Here is a 22871-nt window from a genome sequence, read left to right as displayed (position 1 = left end):
GAAAAAGGTGACATAACTGCAGATCCTGAAGAAATTTAAAAAATTATAACAAGATACTATGAACAACTTTATGGCAACAAACTGGATAGTGTAGAGAAATGGACAATTTCCTGGAAACATATGAACAACCTAGACTGACCAGAGAAGAAATAGAAGACCTCAATCAACCCATCACAAGCAAAGAGATCCAATCAGTCAGCAAAAGCTTCCCACAAATAAATGCCCAGGGCCAGATGGCTTCACAGAGGAATTCTACCAAACTTTCCAGAAAGAACTGACACCAATCTTACTCAAACTCTTTCAAAACATTGAAGAAAATGGAACACTACCTAACTCATTTTATGCAGCTAACAATCTAATACCAAAACCAGGCAAAGATGCTATAAAAAGGAAAACTACAGGCCAATCTCCTAATGAATACAGATGCAAAAATCCTCAACAAAATACTTGCAAATCAAATCCAAAGACACATTAAAAAAATCATACACCATGACCAAGTGGGGTTCATTCCAGGCATGCAAGGATGGTTCAACATAAGAAAATCAATCAATGTATTACAACACATTAAAAATTCGAAAGGGAAAAATCAAATGATCATCTCAATAGATGCTGAAAAAGCATTTGACAAAATCCAACATCCCTTTTTGATAAAAACACTTCAAAAGGTAGGAATTGAAGGAAACTTCCTCAATATGATAAAGAGCATATATGAAAAACCCCACAGCCAGCATAGTACTCAATGGTGAGAGACTGAAAGCCATCCCTCTAAGATCAGGAACAAGACAAGTATGCCCGCTGTCACCACTGTTATTCAACATTGTGCTGGAAGTGCTAGCCAGGGTAATCTGGCAAGACAAAGAAATAAAAGGCATCCAAATTGGAAAAGAAGTAAAACTGTCATTGTTTGCAGATGATATGATCTTATATCTGGAAAACCCTGAGAAATCAAGGATACAGCTACTAGAGCTAATAAACAGATTTAGCAAAGTAGCGGGATACAAGATTAATGCACATAAGTCAGTAATGTTTCTATATGCTAGAAATGAACAAACTGAAGAGACACTCAAGAAAAAGATACCGTTTTCAATAGCAACTAAAAAAATCAAGTACCTAGGAATAAACTTAACCAAAGATGTAAAAGACCTATGCAAAGAAAAACTACATAACTCTACTAAAAGAAATAGAAGGGACCTTAAAAGATGGAAAAATATTCCATGTTCTTGGATAGGAAGGCTAAATGTCATTAAGATGTCAATTCTTCCCAAACTCATCTACAGATTCAATGCAATCCCAATCAAAATTCCAACAACCTACTTTGCAGACTTGGAAAATCTAGTTATCAAATTTATTTGGAAAGGGAAGATGCCTCAAATTGCTAAAGACACTCTAAAAAAAGAAAAAACAAAGTGGGAGGACTTATACTCCCTGACTTTGAAGCTTATTATAAAGCCGCAGTTGTCAAAACAGCATGGTACTGGCACAAAGATAGACATATAGATCAATGGAATTGAATTGAGAATTCAGAGATAGACCCTCAGATCTATGGCCAACTGATCTTTGATAGGGCCCCCAAAGTCACTGAACTGAGTCATAATGGTCTTTTCAACAAATGGGGCTGGGAGAGTTGGATATCCATATCCAAAAGAATGAAAGAGGACCCCTACCTCACACCCTACACAAAAATTAACTCAAAATGGATGAAAGATCTTAATATAAAAGAAAGTACCATAAAACTCCTAGAAGATAATGTAGGAAAACATCTTCAAGGACCTTGTATTAGGTGGCCACTTCCTAGACTTTACACCCAAAGCACAAGCAACAAAAGAAAAAATAGATAAATGGGAACTCCTCAAGCTTAGAAGTTTCTGCACCTCAAAGGAATTTCTCAAAAAGGTAGAGGCAGCCAACTCAATGGGAAAAAATTTTGGAAACCATGTATCTGACAAAAGACTGATATCTTGCATATATAAAGAAATCCTACAACTCAATGACAATAGTACAGACAGCCCAATTATAAAATGGGCAAAAGATATGAAAAGACAGTTCTCTGAAGAGGAAATACAAATGGCCAAGAAATACATGAAAAAATGTTCAGCTTCAGTAGCTATTAGAGAGATGCAAACTAAGACCACAATGAGATACCATCTAACACCGATTAGAGTGGCTGCCATTAAACAAACAGGAAACTACAAATGCTGGAGGGGATGTGGAGAAATTGGAACTCTTATTCATTGTTGGTGGGACTGTATAATGGTTCAGCCACTCTGGAAGTCAGTCTGGCAGTTCCTTAGAAAACTAGATATAGAGTTACCATTCGATCCAGCGATTGCACTTCTCGATATATACATGGAAGATCAGAAAGCAGTGACATGAACAGATATCTGCACACCAATGTTCATAGCAGCATTATTCACAATTGCCAAGAGATGGAAACAACCCAAATGTCCTTCAACAGATGAGTGGATAAATAAAATGTGGTATATACACATGATGGACTACTACACGGCAGTAAGAAGGAACGATCTCATGAAACATGACAACATGGAGGAACCTTGAAGACATAATGCTGAACAAAATAAGCCAGGCACAAAAAGACAAATATTATATGCTACCACTAATGTGAACTTTGAAAAATGTAAAACAAATGGTTTATAATGTAGAATGTAGGGGAACTAGCAATAGACAGCAATTAAGGAAGGGGGAACAATAATCCAAGAAGAACAGATAGGCTATTTAACGTTCTGGGGATGCCCAGGAATGACTATGGTCTGTTAATTTCTGATGGATATAGCAGGAACAAGTTCACCGAAATGTTGCTATATTAGGTAACTTTCTTGGGGTAAAGTAGGAACAGGTTGGAAGTAAAGCAGTTATCTTAGGTTAGTTGTCTTTTTCTTACTCCCTTGTTATGGTCTCTTTGAAATGTTCTTTTATTGTATGTTTTTTTTTTTAATTTTTTTTTCCATACAGTTGATTTAAAAAAGAAGGAAAAGTTAAAAGGGAAAAAGGAAAAAAATATGTAGAGCCCCCTTGAGGAGCCTGTGGAGAATGCAGGGGTATTGGTCTACCCCAACTCGATGGTTGCTAACATGACCACAGACATAGGGGACTGGTGGTTTGATGGGTTGAGCCTTCTACCATAGGTTTTACTTTTGGGAAGACAGTTGCTGCAAAGGAGAGGCTAGGCCTCCCCTATAATTGTGCCTAAGAGCCTCCTCCTGAATGCCTCTTTGTTGCTCAGATGTGGCCCTCTCTCTCTAGCTAAGCCAACTTGAAAGGTGAAATCACTGCCCTCCCCACTATGTGGGATCAGACACCCAGGGGAGTGAATCTCCCTGGCAACATGGAATATGACTCCCAGGGAGGAATGTAGACCTGGCATCGTGGGATGGAGAACATCTCTTGACCAAAAGGGGGATGTGAAAGGAAATGAAATAAGCTTCAGTGGCAGAGAGATTCCAAAAGGAGCCGAGAGGTCACTCTGGTGGGCACTCTTATGCACAATTTAGACAACCTTTTTAGGTTCTAAAGAATTGGGGTAGCTGGTGGTGGATACCTGAAACTATCAAACTACAACCCAGAACCCATGAATCTTGAAGACAATTGTATAAAAATGTAGCTTATGAGGGGTGACAGTGGGATTGGGAAAGCCATAAGGACCACACTCCACTCTGTCTAGTTTATGGATGGATGAGTAGAAAAATAGGGGAAGAAAACAAACAAACAGACAAAGGTACCCAGTGTTCTTTTTTACTTCAATTGCTCTTTTTCACTTTAATTATTATTCTTGTTATTTTTGTGTGTGTGCTAATGAAGGTGTCAGGGATTGATTTAGGTGATGAATGTACAACTATGCAATGGTACTGTGAAAAATTGAATGTACAATTTGTTTTGTATGACTGCATGGTATGTGAATATATCTCAATAAATGAAGATAAAAAAATAAATAAGTAAACAACAAAAAAACTTCACAATGCAAAGGAGGACATAGAATGAAAATGTGAAAATCACTCTGCACACCTTCTCCTCTCTGGAATCCCTGAAAGATCCCTTATCCTCTGCCAGGGTAACCACAGCAATAAATGTTATATATTCTCCAGAAAACAGATTCTGCTTGCTATCTTTCACGTGAGGAATCAGCATCCATCCAAATCCCTAACCAGATATTCCATCCTTATATTAGATGCTTCCTTTTTCCTGACTCTCAAAAGTCACTCAGTCTCCAAGGCTTCCCAACCACACTTCTAATTTGGATCTGCAACTCCCCTTCATCCTTCCTTTTCCAATATCACTTATCCAGGGAAGGTCATTGTCACCCTTCCTGTGAATCACTTCCTCTGTCTTCTAACTGATTTCCTTTTCCCTGTTCTCTTGACAGTTTACCCTTTAATTCTTCCTGCATTTGCTACCAGAGAGTCTCTCTAAAGGTCAGTTGGCAAAATCACTGCCCAAGTGAGGATACTTCTCTGACTCCATGTAGCCTTTACAGTCAAGCTTACACTTCTCAGGGTTGCTTTTCTCAATGACCTGGCCAAGTCCTTCCTTCATCTCATCTAGAATCATCTAGAGTCACTTCTGACCCTGTTCAGTCCAATGCCAGCTCTGTCAATTCTCTGGCTGGACAACCAAAGTTTCTTTTCTTCTGTTTTTTGGAACATGATTTTGTCAAAGCCTGGAGCCTTCTTCCCCTTATGACATCAATCTGGTCCATTTCCATTAGTTCTACAGATTCATCACAGTAGAGTCTCCCTGTCTGGTCTTGCTTTTGTGGCCCAAATCAGTCCCCCATAAAAAGTCTCACAGGGGGACTTTCTCAGTCTGTGCCACCATTGCACCCTTGAATTCTCTCAAAGCTCTGCCAGAGGGCTGGTGGGATAAAGTGGAGGTGGGAACTAAAGAAATGATTGAGGAGATGGATGTCCTGAAGCATGAAGAAGAAAGTTTTAGAAAGCCTTACTGGGCATCACTGTCCATTGTTGGTGAACCAAGAACATAGCCTATCAGCACCATGATAGCCGATAAGCCAGAGATTTGGACACTGTTTGATGCCATGGAATTGAATTGTTGGGGATAAGTTGGGTGAGTGAATAGTCCTTCATCTCTTGCTGGCATCACAATTATTTTTTATCATTTCCTTTTTGAAAATGTCACAAATTAAGTATTTCTGACCTCTCTCCTCTTTATAAATGTTTATTTGTAATGGCATTGTCAAACAGAAATTAATATATTTAGTATTGTATTGTACATAAATATTTGTTGAATGGGTCATTCTAAATGGATTTATTGAGTTTTGTTAGCAGTCACAACTTGAGAGACACACTTCATTTCATGGTTATTTCTAATTCCCAATACTGTCTGGTGGTGACTGAGTCACATCTTCTCACAGGTCTATGGACTTCAAGACTGGATTAGTGAAGAGGCAGATGAAGCTCATAGGTTTTTGTCTCACTTCCCCATGAGCCTGGAGCATGGTGCAGGCCCTCAGGCTGCTGTCCATGCTGAGGAGGAATCATCAGCCTTATCTCCAGGCTGGAGCCCAGAGATGCTCAATGAGGCCATGTTTCCTGACCTGGAGCCTGAGAATCTCTGAGATCCCCGAGGTTCAGTTGTTATTCCTGTGGGTCAGGAGTCTGGGGACCTGGCCCAGGCACTGCTGCAGCCATGCTGCTCCCTGGTTGCCAACAGTGTTGCTGTTTCCAGTGCAGGTGACCATGGCTGTGTGTCCTGGGTCCTGAGACACTGAGGGCAGCTGAGTCAGATTCACCTGGGCCACACACACTAGGTCAGGGAGAGACAGAAAGTGAGCAGAGTGAGGAAGGGGGTGGGGCTGAGGTGGCTGAGGGACCCCACAATGAGTCTCCCACATACATTATATCAGCCCTCACCTGGGCAAAGAGTGAGGAGGAAGAGGCAAGCAGTCTTGGGGGTCCTGACACAGGTGGCAAAGCTCTGCCTCCTGAGACTCCAGCATGAGCCCTGTGCTCTCCCAAGTCTCTTTTATTCTCTCCAAAGGCCCTGAGAGGGAGGATTCCTGCATTCAAATATGTCCCTGCTCCCCGACATCCCCAGTGCCCCAGGCTTGGGCAATGTCTCTGTGGCTGGGGGTAGAAGAGGAACAGAGATGTCATCTGACTGGGGTCCTTGGGGTGAGGTGTGAGGGTCCTGAGAGGCCCTGACAGCTGCAGTCTGGCCACAGCTCAGTGACCTCATTGTTCTCACTCCCCTCCAACCCACCGAGGCTTTCCCAGCTGGGAGGGCCCAGCACCCTCACCCTGAGGACAGCCCCACAGCACCCCCTTCTGGCCACGCTGCTCTTGGCACCACCAGGCCAAGGACCGACTGAGCCACTGAGGACCCCAGACCTGTGTCCTGATTGGACTGGTGGCCCCTCTGATGCTGACACTGAGAGTGCTGTCCACGGTTGAGTGGGTGGGGATACAGCCACAGGATACAAGCTGGCTGACACAGTAGGGAGAGTACAGAAATCAGCAAGCAGCTCACTCTTCTGATTTATATTTTATTTTATTTTATGAAAATTAATAGACATCTTCACACTATGGATTAGTCAGTGCCCCATGGCCTGTGTTCACAGAGATGCCTTCAATTCCTTTAATATTTTTTCAAGCAACCCCATCCAAGTAGCATCAATTAACACAGAATGTGAAGATAATCTTTATGTGTTCAAATCTCATGTCCACTTATTTGATATTATAGTTATGTCTGAATAATTTAAGCTTAATTTTCCTTGTGTGCTTATAAATGTATGTAAATATGTTCTTTCTGAAGAAATCATTCATTTTCTTTTAACATCTACAACTGGCTTGGCTTCTATGCAACAGCTAGCCTGTTTTCAATAAATTTGAATCTGGTTCTATAGCCATCTCCTCAAACCCTCCAAGGGCTCTTGTACCTGCCCTCCCAGCTCACTGCTCCCCACTCCCCCATATCTTATCATATCCCCATTGCCACTTTTCCTTGTCTGTCCTCTCCTTCCCCATGACAGCCTCCCCTCACTGAGCCTGGAACCCTCCCTGCCTTGTCCACACTGTGTGCTGACCCTGGAGCTGAGCCTGCACATGGCAGGTGTTCAGATAATGGTGTGGAAAGACACACCTCTGCCTCCATCTTCACTCCTGAGGCAGATCCAGTTGGACCCTGAATCCCTCTGTCTTTCCTGACCCTTTCAAGGATTCTGTCCCCAGGTGGTCTTTCTCTGCATCAAGGAATTTCTGCTCAATCTGAGACAATCAAGACAATGTCTTCCCAGCCAGGATTGAATTTGGGACAGAATTTCAGAAGACACATCTACAATATTTAGAACATTATACCTGGAGTGAGCCTGAGACCCTGATTTTTGGCCAAAATCAAACACTAATAAGGAGAGTCACAGACCTGGCCAAGGCCTGGGAGCTGTACAGGGAGCCCCATTGTGGGGTCACCAGATTGTTTCTGTGTCATGTCCCCATGGCCTGGAGGGCCCCAAAGTTGCCATCCCACACTGAGCAGGGATACCCAGCCTCATCCTCTGACTGGCACCTGCAGACACAAAGGGAGGCTGTGTTCCCTGACCCACAGCCCAAGAATTGATCCCTGAACCCAGAGGGCCAACAGCTGCTCACAGAGATGAGGAGTTCAAGGCCCTGCCCACAATGTCACTGCTGCTTCCATAGATTGTAACCATCTATCCCACAGACTGGATGCTAGAGACACTGAGTCAGCACAGACTGAGTGCAGGACACTGAGTGTCAGCACAGAGGACAGTGGTGAGTGAGGTGGGGACAGCAGACAGGGATGCACATCAGGTCCTCAGACCTGCCACCTCCATCCCTGAACTCTGGCCTCCACACACATGTGCATGAGAGTGGGAAGGGTGAGGAAAGGAGCCCAGGCTATGGCGAGACCTTCCATCCTAAGGCTCCTCAACTGGGCTAGGGATCCCCAAGTCCCTCTTTCCCCTCCAGCAGCCTCAAAGGAGGGAGCGTCCCTCATGCTACACAGCCTCCTCCTTTGGGTTTCCAGGCCCAAATCTGGTCCCTGAACATAAGGCCCTAGAAAGTTCATCCTGGATCAGGTGGAGCTGGATCGGGGTCCTGGCCTGTGAAGACACAGCTGCTGGGCCCAGTGAGCACAGGGCAGAGGTTGCCAGACCAGGGAAGTTGGGGGGTCCCAGCTGAGACAGCAGCACAGACCTTTGGTGAAGGCCACAGTGCCCCCTGCTGCCTGAGGCCTGGGCACACACATGTTCTGTCTAACCCACTCTCCACTTTCCCCCTCACCCAGGGCATCAGGCTGGGCCATGACCATGTCACAATACACCTTAATCTCTGTTCCCACTAAGATCCTCCCCAGGATCCTCTTCTCTGCTCACCATGCAGATTAAAGGCAGTCCTGGGACTTCAGCCTTGTTGAAGGAAGTGCCCCTGGGAGGCAGGAAGTCCAGCTCCTGGGCCGAGCTCAGCCCTCCCTGCCAGGGACCCACAGCCTGCCTGTCTTCCTTCTCACCCAGAACAAACCAGATTCCTCACCAAGACTGCAGAAACTTCTCCAGGAGCCCTGTGCCTCTCCCTTGGCCTGCTCTCTCCTTCTCAGGGCCCCTGGACACAATCTTCCATAGACTCTTGGTCTCTGGCTCTGGGTGGGTAGAAATAATATAGTAGATGCATACTCACCCCTTACAGTGAATTGGCAGTTAGGAGGGTAGATTATATCTGAGAAGTCCTGGGCCCACATTACATCATCATACCAATATGCTTTGGTATAAAGTCTTTTACTCTCAAGGAAATTTCCCCTTTTGGCAATATCTTACTACACCCCTGCAATAAAGTTCTCCCATGTCCTGTCATCCTATAGATATTGGGCCATGATAGAATTTATCTGGTAAATGCTCCCTGGATTGACAATGAAGGAAACCAGGACTTCCTGGTTCTCTGAGATGTTGGATTTCTCTGTAATAGAAGCTGGGATTATAATCTCCATGAACCATTGAACAGAGATGCACCCAACATTATCCCAACCAAGGGTCCAGAGTGTGAAGAGAGTGACACAGGCTGAGTGAGCAGGGGTGGGTCTGAGCACTGTGCCCTTGGGAGGTTGTGCTGTCCCTGGGAACTCAGGAGCTCCTGAGGGTGGAACCTGAGAAGGAGAGGAGCCAGGCTCTGCTAAGGTTTCAGCTCAGAAAAGGGTCAGCAAAGGTTTAGCTAGGAGCAGGGGACATTTTGATTTCAAGGCAAGGGATAACTGGGTGCCCTGGGTCACACATGCTTCACTTCTGCCCTTCATGTCACCCCCACCCTGCAAGCACAGGGGTTATTTTTGCTTCTGGACACCAAGTGACTCTGTGGTTTTTGGGAAAGCAAGAAAAAAGGGGTTATGTTGGTTTTGATCCAGTAAAAATAGATCAAATATAGACCAAAGTTACAACATCAGGTCTTCTGGGTTTAGTAGCACCATTGACAGTAGAAAATCTACAAAATCTACAAAATCAGTAGTACAAAATCTGAGCTGGTGTTGGTCCCAGGCAGAAGTGACAGGGGAGTGATGGGTCAGACAGGGTCATGGAGGCAGATGCTAATCTTCCCATAGCCCAGAGCTCTTGATGGCCTGGAGGTTGTATTCAGTTGTCCTGCAGTGATAACCAGCCTTGTCTCAGGTGGCCCAGGGGTGGTTGAGGATCCTGGGCCCAGAGACTGGCTGCAATTCTATGATGAGGTCACAAATGTAAGGGCTCTCCCTGGGAGCCCTGGAAACCAATCACCATGGTGACTCATAGCATTGCTGCAGCTCCCCGTAAAGGAGACACTGACCACAGGGTCTGAGGACTTCTCATGAACTTCCTGGGGTGGAGTTACTTCTTGTAACATCATGGAGTGCCTGCTCCCTGCTGGTCCACAGACCCAGGCCTACAAGTAGGTATGGAAGGAAAGGACACACATCTGTTCCTGTGTGCCCAGCATAAAGCACCCACAGGGGTTCCCAGGGTCCTGAGAGGCATCAGCTGTAGGAGTCACATCAGGAGGACCTCCTTCCCCCTCCTGCCCTGCAGCAGGCTCAGGTTTCCCACCCATCCATCCCCTTGGCTGGCCTCAGGGCCCTAATTCTCACATCTGACCTCTTCCATGTCACTACTACTGAAGAGGTAGTTCCCAGTGAGTGACCAACCAGGTCAGCCCTGTGTCTAGACCTCCCCAGGGACCTGCCTCCTCAGACAGCACTTCACACCTTCCTGCCTTGTCCTGGGACACAGGGGCCTCAGCCAGTGTGCTGGTTTGGATGCATTATGTCCCCCAAATGCCATTATCTTTGATGCAGGCTTGTGTGGGCAGGAAACACATTGGTGTAGATTAGGTTGCAGACTTTGGATGTTTCTGTGGAGATGTGATCACTGAGCTGTGGGTGAGATCTTTCACTGGATAATTTCCATGGAGGTGTGGCCCCACCCATTCAGCATGGGCCTTGATTAGTTTACTGGAGCACTATATAAGCTCAGGCAGAAGGAGTGAGCTTGTTACAGCCAAGCTGGACACTTTGAAGAATGCGCAGGAGCTGAGAGAGGAACTGCAGTTTATAGAGACATTTTGGAGATGGCCTTTGAAAGAAGACTTTTGCTCTGGAGAAGCTAAGAGAGGACAAATGCCCCAAGAGCAACTGAAGTGACATTTTGAAGAGAAGCTGAAGCCTAGAGAGGAACATACTGGGAGAAAACTATTTTGAAACCAGAAAACTGGAGCAGATGGCAGTCATGTGCCTTCCCAGCCAACAGAGGCTTTCCAGACAACATGGGCCATCCTCCAGTGAAGGCACCCCCTTACCTTGGACACTTTATGGCCTTAAGACTGTAATTGTGTGACCAAATAAACCCCCTTTTATAAAAGCTGATCCCTTTCTGGTGTTTTGCTTTCTGGCAGCATTAGCAAAGCAGAACAGCCAGCCCTGAGCACAGGTGATGGGAGAGAAGGGGACATCTGTGCTCTGACCTCAATAAGCAGTGTCTGTGATGTTGGAGACTGTCCATCTATGGGAGCCTCCCTGGGTCTCTGATCTCAGGAGACTCCTAACAAAGGCAGAGGTGCTTTCCTTCAGAAGGAAAAATCCAGCTCCACAGGCTCTGATTTTACCCCATATGGGCATCCAGGAGCTGAATTTGTTGTTCTCATGAGAGCTATTATTGTTTCTGTTTGTTTATTTTCTTGCTGTTTGTGCTTTGTTTTTGGTTTCCCTGATAATTCAGAAACATTGAATGTAAAAATGGGATAAGTCATCATGAGCAAGAAGCTATATCCAGGTACATCAGGGAATATGAGTTATTTTAATAAGAGAAAGAAGTCATTGTCACACACACAGAGAAGGCCAGGTTTTTGTCCCACTTCCCCATCTGTCTGTGTCACTGTGAGCAGCACTGCTCTGCCAGATGGCACAGTAATAGTCAGCCTCATCCCCAGGCTGGAGCCCAGAGATGTGCAAATATGCTGCATTTCTTGAGGTGTCTTTGGATCCAGAGACTCGACTGGGGACCCCAGGTCCCAGCTTCTTATCTGAGTCTGAGTAGTAGTAGAGAAAAAGCTGGGGAGCACTTTCTGGCTTCTGCTGGATCCAGTATATGTTTTTGCCACCAACATTGACACCACTGCTCAGTGTGCAGGTGAGTCTGGCTGTTGTTCCCAGAGATGCAGAGAGGGAGGGTGGCTGGGTCACCACAGGCTGGGAGAGGGAACCTGCAAACACAGACACTCATGGGTGACCAGGCATGGACCAGGATGAAGCCCCTGCAGGTCTGAATGAGAGAGGCTGATACAGGCTGGGGGCTTCCCTGGGTCCCTGAGGCCTGTCCCTACCTGTGCAGTGGGAGAGGAGCAGGAGGAGGAGAGGGGTCCAGACCATGGTGGACACAGCCCCTGAGACCCCCAGTGGGCCTGGGCTGCTCTTATTCCCTCTGTACTGGCCACACCAAAGGAGGGGCTGCTCATGCAAATTAGGCCCCACCTCCTATCTGCTCCCATTTCCCCTGAGCTGAGAGTCTTGCAGTTAGAGAAGGCTGATGGGCAGGGCTACACTGTGTACCCCTTTGGGATCCCTGGGAGGAAGCAACTGTCAGGACACCACACAGGCCCAGACAGGAGTCTCCACCAAGCCCACACAGGACCCTGGTCCTCTGAGAAGAAGAAGAAAAAGGCAGGTTCTCTGTGTCCCAGAGACCCTTTCCCTAAAACCTAAGAACTTATAGAGCCTGATGAGGAGGTCTCAGAGATTTTCATTCTGAAGCTCCACTGGTGGGGGGGCCTCTGCCACCAAGCACAGTCTCATCCCCTGGCCAGACTTCTGTGGGAACTGACTTTCTCCATGCAAACATCTCCTGGCTCCTTGCTATTCACCAGCTCTTGCTTGGACCAGATGAAAGCAAAGGAGAAGAAGGAGGTGAACTAATTCAGATTGAATAGGGTGAGGGTGCCAGACACAGGAGCTCATGGGGTCACAGTGTGCATCACAGGTGCAGGAAAGCCCCGCATCAGTGAGGACACCATTGGCCCCACTGCCCTGGAGCCAGCTGAGTGGTTGACCAGCTGTCAGGCCCAGCACCCTCACTCTCAGGTCAGCCCACAGTGCCCTCTGCTGGCCACAAGGCAAACATCCTCTGGCCTCTGGGATTCCAATAAACTCATGTACAGAATGCCATCGTTTTACCCGCATACTTTCTTAAAGTCACTACTCAAGACTGTAGAGCAAGAAGGGGCATCCATAGGTTCTCAATTGAAACACAGATGGTTTCACACAGGGATGTTTATCTTGATTGGAAACTATTCTTTCACTGGCTATCATTATTATGAAAATGTCAATGACTGTCAACTGTGTCCCTGAATTTCCAACTTTCCCTGTTTTTGCCCAACACTGAACATGGTGAGTGAGAGTATGAGTAAAGCATGCAATAGGGACATGCACCTGGGGAAATGACTCCCTGTGCTTGTTGGGGGCAGGGGTGGGCAGGGTTCAGGGTAAAGAAGTCTGAGCCCAAGTGTGATGAACCAGTTTGGACCTACAGGAGGACCTGGGTGATCTCTGTGGCAGACAGGGGGAAAGGGCTTTCTGGTCCCAGGTCAAGGGATGTGCCAAGGCCAGAAATGATGTGGGTGGGTTATTGGTGACACCGGTGAATGGTTGTTTGTTGTCAAAGAACTGTGCCATACGTGTGTATAAATCCAGCTCTTCCAATTGGATTAGTAAAGAAAAATCTAGAACATGAATATTCTCTTCATTAAACCTTGTATTTTTCATCAATTATTTTGGAAAGGGGAGTGGACATGAAACCTTCTGGCCTCACTGTTAATGCATGGGTTTGCACCCCTTTTCTATAGTCTCAGATACATGCAGCAGGATATTGCCTGTGGGCATTTGTTAATCCTGCAGGTCCAGGCATGTTACCTCATACTAATGATAGCTGAATAGTTAGGAAAAATATTCAATATAATCTTTAGCTGGAAAATGCTTAGAATACACTTCAGTAGCAGGAAAATGCTTATTATGATCATTTCACTCAAGCAGACTTATTTTAAGCCTAAAAGCCCTAGTTGAAATATCTTGCTGTGATCTAATCTCAAAAATTTAGTCTCTGTTCCTCTTTTGTCACAGTAATAAAATCCTCCCTTGCTTTTGCTTGCCAGAAAGAGATAACATCCTAAAAGAGGATGTGTTGAACAAACATGAGTGAAGCAGACAACTTTTTATTTCCAGGTTTTCTCTGGACACTTGCAAGTTCTTTGTCTCCTTGGGGTATAAAAGCCCAAGCCCCATTTTCTCACTTTGAACTGATCTTGGAAAATTGTTCCTCCAGTTCCTTACATGAGCACCTATAAAAAAAACTCACCTTCTCACCAAGACCAAGAGACTAGTTTCTCTGTTTGATGAGGGATCAGGTGGGCCGAACTATTTTCTGAAAGTAACTCTATTACATTTAATAGGCCTGAATAGTTCAATGTATTTCATGTGGAACAAAGCACTTGACTTTCTTGTCCCAGGTCAAAGGTGCACCCTGAGTTCCCTGCACCTGTGGAGGCTGGGGGAGCTGCTGGTTGTGTCTCTTGTCCCTGAGGGCCTGGAGCCCTGGGTGAGCACTGAGGTTGCTTCTCCACTCTGAGCAGTGACAGCCAAGTCCTCAGGCTGGAGCCCAGAGAGGAGCAAATTACTGTATTTTTGATGCCTCTTTTGATCCAGGGAAGTGACTTGAAAACCCAGATCCCAACTGCCTGACAGAGTCTGAGTAATAGAAGAGGAAAACTGGGAATACCTCTCTGACTTCTGCTTATACCAGAATATACTGCTTCCTGCAATGTTGATGCCACTTCTCAGAGTGCAGGTGAGTCTGATGGGAGCTCCCAGGGATGCAGAGAGGGAGGGCAGCTGATTCAGCACAGGCTGGGAGAGGGAACCTGCAGACAAACACTCCTGAGGGATGGACAGAGACCAGGTGGAGCTATTGAGATCTGAGCCAGCCCCTGAGGCCCATCCCTACCTGAGCAGTGGGAGAGGAGCAGGAGGAGGGGAGGAGTCCAGGCCAAGTACACACAGCCCCTGAGGCCCCAGATCTAGAGCTGGGCTGTTCCAGGCCTTTTTAAACCTCCATACTGGACTTGTGGAAGAGAGGTGGTCATGCAAACATGTTCCCTAACACTTGTGTCCCCATCTCCTTCCTGAGCTGGGGCCTGTGGTCAGAGGCAGCTAAGGACCAGGGATGCTCTGACGTTGCTCCTTGCGGGGAGCCTGCATGGAATGATATGCTGATGGGAACATCCACAAGGCTGAAGGCAGGAGACTCTTCCAGATTCCCCATCAGGGAGCTCAGGCCCAAGCAGACTTGGAGTCCGTGGGACATTCAAGCATCTGTGAGCTCCCGCTACAGGAAGACTGGCACAGCCCCATGGTCCCCCCTGCTGGTTTTGGAAAACTATAGTTTCCACAGTCTTGGGTCTTTCTGCTATTCCATATTTTTGCTGTGATTCCACACATTTTGACTAAGACAACTGTGTGCCCAGTGCTGAGCTCAGACCCAATATTACTAAGATAGTTTAGTTTCTGTGTTTATGATTGACTTATGAGGGAAAAGCCAAAAGGAAATGAATAATATGGGAAAAATGGAAAGTGCTATGAGAGAAGACTGTGGCCTTAAAAACTCTAATATTTGGGGCATTTAGAGAAGGTTTCTTAGAGACAGTGCCCTTCAATTGGCTCCATTCGGATGAGTGGAGCTCCCCATGGGAGAGAAGGAGGGAGTGGCCTTCTGGAAGAGAAAGGATTTTAGGAGTTTCAAATTCATGAAAGGTCAAGGGAGTTTCCATGGAAGGCAAAACCTTTGAGATGATGCTGTGCTTGAGAGATACTTGAGGGAGAGAGAGGACCGGGTGTCCATGCGACACAGTGAGGGCTCCAAGAGGAAAGTAGGAAGGGAGTCAAAAGGGAGAAGCAAATTTTCACTTCTTTGAACAATACTTCCTCAGACCATTGCAGGCACAGTTCTGTTTCTGTGCTGTTAATTAAATTTCTGTTTCTGTAACAGCCAAAGGAGGTTTAATTTATTTTGCTTCAAAATTTATTTCAATATCCAGTGGTATATGCCCCCCTTTTTTTCATTAATTTGCAAAATCTTGCAGGATATTCCTGGAGTTAAACATTTCCAGACAGATAGTTGAAAATTTGTGAAGTTTCCTCAATAAATCTTTACTTGTTAAAATCTATTAATTACATTAATAAATTAAATTAGCATAATTTTCATTTTTTTCATATTAACTCACCATATCAAGGTCTTGTTTTATCCCCTTTGGTGGAATTTTATTTTATCCTACAACATCCTGTTGCATTTTTTGGCAGGTGATTTCCTCAATGCTGCATGTGTGTTATGTTTGCAGGGAAAGGGGGACAAAATTAATACTCCACCCAAGTACTTGCTCCCAGTGCAGTTTCCTGTGCTGATGCATCAGAAGCCACAAGCTGAACCTGGTGCTGGTATCCAGTGGTGACTGAGTGAGGGACATGCTCAGAAGAGAGACCCTGAACACTCCTGAAACTCACTTTTCACCAGCCTGGAGACCTGGGTGAGTCCCTTTGAGCCTGGAACTAACAAAATCAACAGAATCAACCAGATGATTGTGGCTTATGGGGCTGCCCTGGGTGGTTGGCCTCATCCTGCCCATTTCATTATATCTGAGAGGAACCTGTTGCTATCATGGATTTTCTGCCTGTGTGGAGCTGAGGGTACGATTTTAGCTACAGGTCTGTTCCAGTTTGCTAATGCTGCTGTTACGCAAAACACTAGAAATGGATTGGCTTTTATAAAGGGGGTTTATTTGGTTACAAAGTTATAGTCCTAAGGCCCTAAAAGTATCCAAAGCCTTCAAGCATCAATAGGGTAGCTTCACTGAAGAACACCGATGGCATCTTGAAAACCTCTGTTAGCTGGGAAGGCACAGGCATGTGGTTGGCATCTGCTCTGTGGTTCTAGTTTCAACATGTTTTTTTTCCCAGGATGTTTTTCTCAATGCATCTGGGGATGTCCTCTTAGTTTCTCCTAGGCAAATTCTGGGCTAGTAAAAGTCTACTTTCAATGGCTGTCTCCAGAATGACTCTGCGGGCTGCAGCAGCACTCCTGTCTGTGAATTCTTTTATAGGACTCCAGTGATTTAATGAGACCCACCCTGAATAGGTGGGGTAACACCTTCATGAAAAATATCCAATCCAAAGACTCACCCACAGTTGCTTGAGTCCCATCTCCATGGAAACAATCAATAGCTTCCAACCTAGTCAACACTAATATGTCTGCCCCCACAAGATTTCATCAAAGTACATGGCATTTGGGGGGGAAACAATATATTCAAACCAGCACAAGTTCAGTGACTCATGGGAAAGCCTCAGACCCCTTGGCTGCATGTAATTTGATCAAAACAGCCCAATACAGAGAAGATGCTCAGCACCCTTAGTCATTAGGGAAATGCAAATCAAAAACACAATGTGGTAACAGTTAACGTGCACTGTTAATGTCATCAAAAAGACAGGTAATGCCATGTTTTGTGAGGAGGCAGAGACATTGGAGCCTCTTACAAGGCTGGTGGGGAAAAAATGGTGTAGCTGTTTTGGAGAATATTCTCACCATTCCTGACAGTGGTAAACACAGAGTTACCCTGTGACCCAGCAATCCCAATGTTGGGTTGTCAGCCCAAGAGAAAAGGAAATATATGTCCATACAAAGACTTGTAGGGAAATGTTCATAGCAGCATTATGCATAATAGCCAATGATTTCAACTACTTAAAATGTTCATCAACTGAAGAATGGATAAACAAACTGGCTTGTGGGAGTATTACAATCATTGTTCAAGTTAGAAGTTTTCTCTTGTATATATGTTTTTACAGTAAAAGAAAAATATTGTCTGGTCTCACTTATATGAAATGCCTACAAGAACAAAGTTCACTGAGACCGATGGTAGTTTATAGGACACCAGGGATTGGGGATGGGCAGGGTGAGGAAGAGGAGTGACAGCCTCATAAATGAGTAGTTTCTGTTTGAGGTGCCAAAAAAGAAAAGGTAAGAGATGATGGTGATGTTAGCACAATATTGAGAATATAATTAATATTGCTGAACTGTGCATTTGAATGTGGTTAAAGTGGGAAAATGTGTGTTGCATATTGGTTGCAATAATAAAAAGTTTCAAGAAGAGCATAAATAAGCAAACAAACAAAACTTTTACAAAATGGGAGATAATGGATAAATCACCCAGGCAGAAGAATTCCAAATAATTCCCGTAGCTACTGCCCCCACAAGGAGCAGGAACATAAATGCAGGCTGTGCACTGGGACTTCCCCAAAAATGCATCCTGAGAAAAACATCAGACAAGTTCCCATTGTCGGGCAGCCTCCAAAGTGCCTTTCCTGTCCTGCTAAGCATTTCAAGGTCATCAAAACCAAGGAAAGTCTCAGAAACTGACACAAGTCAGAGGATCCTAAAGGGAGTGATGACTAAACGTCATGTGGTGTTTGCTACAGGATCCTGACACAGAGAAATAACGTTGGGTGCAATCTGAGAGAATCTTAATGTGGGCTTTAATTAATAATAATGTATGGATATTTGTTGGTTAATTATATAAATGTATCAATCAATGTAGTATGTTAATAATAGGGAAAACTGGGCTCAAGTTATATGGGAAAGCTCTGTCCTATCTTCTCTATTTTTCTATAAATCTAAGACTGTTCTAAAAATTAAAGTATGTTCAAAAGCAATGGACGGCTGCAGAGCAATCAGGGTGGGTAGGGTTGGGCCGGTAGCCTCGCTGCTGGGGCTGTTGATGGCGCAGCTCGGCCACCCTCCCACAGAGAGCGGGCGGGTGCGGCCCGGGCCTCACTGACCCGCCAGCGCCCGCCCGCACATGGCCTGGTTCCTTCTCTCCCGCCCCAAAGCTTAGGCCGCTTGAGATAGACGCTGCCCTTGGCTGCGCTGGCGCCGGCGGAATCGGGCTCCCCCTGGTGGCCGCGGGGTCTGCGATGCTCTGGCTCCTGTGGCCTCGGGAAACCAGTTATAAGGAGTTGGATGAATACTATGAGAAATGTAAGCGTGAGACCGACGGTACACAGAAGAGGAGAATTTAACATTGCACTCAGAGAGCTTTGATTCGGAACCAGGAACTGGGCAATGAGAAGATTCAGATTGTGAGTCAGATGACAAAGCTAGCTGAGAACCGTACCAGACAAGTGGACAGCCATGTGGAACTTTTTGAGGCACATCAAGAGATCAGTGATACTACCGGCAACAGTGGCAAAACCTGCCAAGATAAGCCGAAGAATAAGACCATCCCTCAAACAGAAAAGCCCAATAATAAGAGATCTCGGTGACGATGCCACAATGAGAATCGAGAGATTGCATCTAATAATCATGATCATGACGCACCACCTCAGGAACGCTGAAGGAGAAGAAAGCAAAACATCAAAGGAAAAGAAATGCTTTAAGGCCAAAGCAGAGTGGAGCATCCCCTGTAGATCTTCCCACTGACCTGAATGAACCAATGTACTGGTGTTCAATCAGGTCTCCTATGGAGAAATGACAGGCTGTGACAATGATGAGTTCCCCACTGAGTGTTTTCATTTATCTTGCATGGGACATAATAATAAAGCAAAGGTGAATGGTACTGTCTCAAATTTAGAGGAGAAAATGAAAAAAAAATGGACAAAGCACTGGAGAAATAGAGAGAGAGAGAGAGAGAGAGAGAGAGAGAGAGAGAGAGAGAGAGCACTTATAATGGGTAATTTGTGTACATTCATCTAATAGTGAGGAAACAAAAGAAACCTGTGTATTTCTTACATTGTCCCCTTTGTTGAGGTGCAAGGATTGTAAAATGTGTATTTTTAAAGAATGTTAGAAAAGGAGCTATTTCTTTTATAGGAGTGGCACTGATTTTTTTTTTTCCTTTTGTTTTCACTGGTAAACACATGTAACAAGAAAGTGGCCTGTGGATCAACATTTTAGAAACTGCAAATATAGGTTTGAATTAAATAATCAAGTGAGTCTCAGACTGATTTCTTTCTTTTTTTGTGTGTGGCTGGAAGCAACCTAATGCCTTAAAATGTGGAAAGAAAAAGGTCACATTTGATAAAAATAATGAAAAATATGTCATTTAATAAAAATAGTTATCACTTCATGAAAAGATTTTTTTAAAATTAGCCATGTTGCTAAACATAAAATGCATAGCAAATCTGTGTCTTGCTACCATAATATATATCCTTATAAATAATTCAATAACAAAGGCTTAAAATTAGAAGATTATTTTTAAAAATGATAAATGGTTACATTTTACTGACAAATATTTTATATACTGGCCCATACCCCCAACGGACATTTTAAAATTATTTGAGTACATTTTATATTAAGCCAAACGGAAGTGGTCTTGTCACATCAAATCAAGCTGTTAATATCACAGGATCATAATATAGCAGTCTTGAATCTATATAAGCTGTATAAATGTACATTTCCAAGTTAACTTGCTGTATTATTGTTGGAAATGCAGTCAGGTGCCATTGTGAAACCAAGGAATGTTTCCTCTTGTATATATGAAACTTGTACAGAAGTGACATTAAAAAATAAATGAAACTTGGCCAAAGGAAAAAAAAAAAAGCAGTGGAGGGAGGCGCATTCACTCCACCCTCTCTCTGAGAGGTCTTGCAGCCCCACAGGGTCCCTCCTCCTCCCCGACAAGGTCACCTCCAGAACTCACTCTTGGGGACGTCAGTGCCAGATCCCTGGTCCCCTCCCTGACTCCTCCTCACAGCCCCTTTCCGCCAGTAGCAGTGCCACTGTTTTCCCACAGGAGGACAGGGAGGACGCTGTAGTCTGCAGCCCCCCGCCCCCTTGCTTCTGGATCTTGCTGCCACAGCCCAGAGAGGTTCTGAGAAGACCAGAGAGAGGCACAGGAGCGCAGCTTCCTCGGCGTTGTGCACACAGAGCTGGCGGCACAACCTCCGCGGCGCACCCTCCCAGTCAGTCCTAGCCTCCAGGGCTGGGATGTGAGAAAGGAAAGCCCCCAGCGCCAGGCCGTGCCCGAAGCCCGCCTTCGAAGTGCCCCAGAGAGCGCACTGGGAACTCACGGCTGCAGCCCTTTGGCCATAGCACCGCTGGATGGGAGCTGCGAGGCGCCCTGGGTGCCGGCTACCGAGTTCCGCTCTTCGGAGAGAGCACAGTGGAGACCACCGCCCTAGACTGAGTCCCGCTTCCTGCCCACTCACCCGGAGTGGGGCACAACCCCTCCAGCCCGCCTGCACCGCACCCTCTGTAACCCCAACATCCCCAGCACAGCCTCTAGGCTCCCGCCCTTCACAGCACCCCGGTTCCCAGGGAGAGCGCGGCCGCCGCGACTCCCTGCTGGCGCTGCTGCCGCCGCCATGCAAGCTGCGCGCTGGGGTCCCCGGGCTCGCCCCCTCGGGGGCTGGACGGCAGGGCTCGGCGTCCAAGAGGCCGGGAGGAGGCACACTGTGAAGTCTGTACTGTTCAGCCGCTTCTGCATTCTCCTGACCTGGATCCGCATTCTTACCACCATGCTCGACGCGGACACGCGCAGGCCGGCGCCACGGCTCACCCCGCGCCCCTACTTTTCTCCGTACGTGTCTGGTCGCGGGGACCCCGACTCCGGCTCCGCAGAGGCAGTCGGGACGGCGATGCGAGGCGGGACGCCCGAAAACGAAACTAGCCACAGCCACAGCCAGAGCCGCCGCTGCCCACCCTCTCTGCCATCGCGCCCACCTGCAGCCGCCGGGTGCGGAAAGCCGGGCTGACCCGCTTGGCCAGTACGTTCCGCCAGGCGGCGCCGCTGTGCTGGACCCTGGTGGAGAACTGGGCCTCGCGGCGAGCTGCTGAGCCCCTTCCCGCCGGGGCCAGGCTGCCCAGCGCGCACCTGCACGTGCCCACCCGGCGGCGCCACCAGAGGCACCAGCACCAGCGCCCGCAGCCCGGCGTGCTCTTCTTCACCGCAGATGACAACACCCAGACTGGAGCGCTTCCAGGAGGTAGCGGCCAGCCCTCCCCAACTGGGGGACGCGGGCAGGAGGCGTCCCGGGGACCTGCTGGGCAGCGGTCGCACGTCCTCTTGCGCTTCAGCTGCACTTTTGGGTTTCCTGCCTTCCGTGCACCCATTCCGGACTCCTGCTGGAGCTATTCCTTGCGGGCAGTCCGCAGATTTCGCTAGTCCTGGTGTGTTCACGCAGTCTGTTGACGTGGAAGGTGGGTGAAGAGGACGCTGTAGCACAGGGGGTGGGGTGGGGAGTTGGCCTGTGTTTTGTCACCCACCTAGCCCTGAGATGGGTCCAAGGCAATAGCCCAGGCGTGAGGGCCAGCAGTGATTGCCAGGAACTGGGCGCTGGTCCGCCTGAGGATGGAGCCCCAAAGGGGAGGCGCTGCAACCCCTGAGTGGAGCAGGTTGGTGAAGCGAACTAACAGACATCACAGTGTTCTGGGGCTCAGAGAGGGATCCTGCACAGTGCGGGGCAGGGCCTTGTGTCCTCCGAGGCCTGTCAGCCCCTAGATTCTGAATCTAAAACATATGGGAAGAAACATGGAGAAAGTGACTAAAAACCAGCCCATAAGCAAATTTGTCTTGTATGATCCCATGGGAAGGAAATGCTTATGAAAACACTGACTTCTTTGGGGGTCCTGCCTCCATCCCTTCTCACAGCCCTTTTTGACCCTGAAAATTTCTTTTTCAAGAAACTCCCTCTGGCAAGAGTTGAGATTGTTCTGCTCTAAGTGAGGCCTTTCTCTAAGACCTCCCTGTGGCATATGGTGGCCAGGCTGCTCCCTTGCATGGGCTGTTGCCTCCCAGAGCTTGCTGTGGGTCTGGTTTGCAGCCTGGACCCCTGTTGCTGAGCTGGCACATGTGTGCACTTCAAAGGCCCTGCGTGCAATCAGCAGGCACGGGGTTAGGATAGGTGTTATTTCTGGAGACTGGTGTTTTGCTCTTTGGATGTGCGTGCACACTGCAGATGAGACTGGCTTGCCTAGTTTTGTTTTGTTTTTCCTTCCCCTTAAACAATTATAGCTACAAGAAATCTTGGAAGTTTTGGCAATCTCACTTGACCACTGCCTTCCTCCACCCAAAATTCCTTGACATCCTGCCTCCCTGCACCCCACCTGCTCCCCAGTCCCTCTCCCCCACCCCTGAAAGCAAGCTGGATGTTCTGAAGATTCTGAGCTGGTCACTGGGAACTGATCAAATATCCTGTATCTCTAGTATCCATACATGCTAACTGCCCCCACACTTTCATCCTAGCCCCTCAGCTTTGCTTTCTTAACCTGAGGACTTAGCTACTCTGTATCCTTTCAGTTTAATTTTTCTGCATGTGTGGTGTTTAAAATCAAT

At 46.7% G+C, this 22871-nt stretch overlaps 2 pseudogenes and 1 gene segment (V, D, J or C); 2 read left to right on the top strand and 1 right to left on the bottom strand.

The window, feature by feature from the left end:
• Window positions 1-11281: 11281 nt before the first annotated feature.
• LOC119519438 lies at window positions 11282-11891 on the bottom strand. The segment is given in 2 exon segments: window positions 11282-11711; window positions 11832-11891. Coding segments are annotated over 2 exon segments (429 nt in total).
• Window positions 11892-18555: 6664 nt separating this feature from the next.
• LOC119519322 lies at window positions 18556-20723 on the top strand (annotated as a pseudogene).
• Window positions 20724-20901: 178 nt separating this feature from the next.
• LOC119519321 lies at window positions 20902-21701 on the top strand (annotated as a pseudogene).
• Window positions 21702-22871: the final 1170 nt, after the last annotated feature.

The sequence above is a fragment of the Choloepus didactylus genome, chromosome 23 (assembly GCF_015220235.1).
Source record: "Choloepus didactylus isolate mChoDid1 chromosome 23, mChoDid1.pri, whole genome shotgun sequence".
Classification (NCBI taxonomy): Eukaryota; Metazoa; Chordata; class Mammalia; order Pilosa; family Megalonychidae; genus Choloepus; species Choloepus didactylus.
The sequence above is the reverse complement of the archived record's forward strand: the minus strand, read 5'-3'. Positions and strand labels throughout refer to the sequence as shown.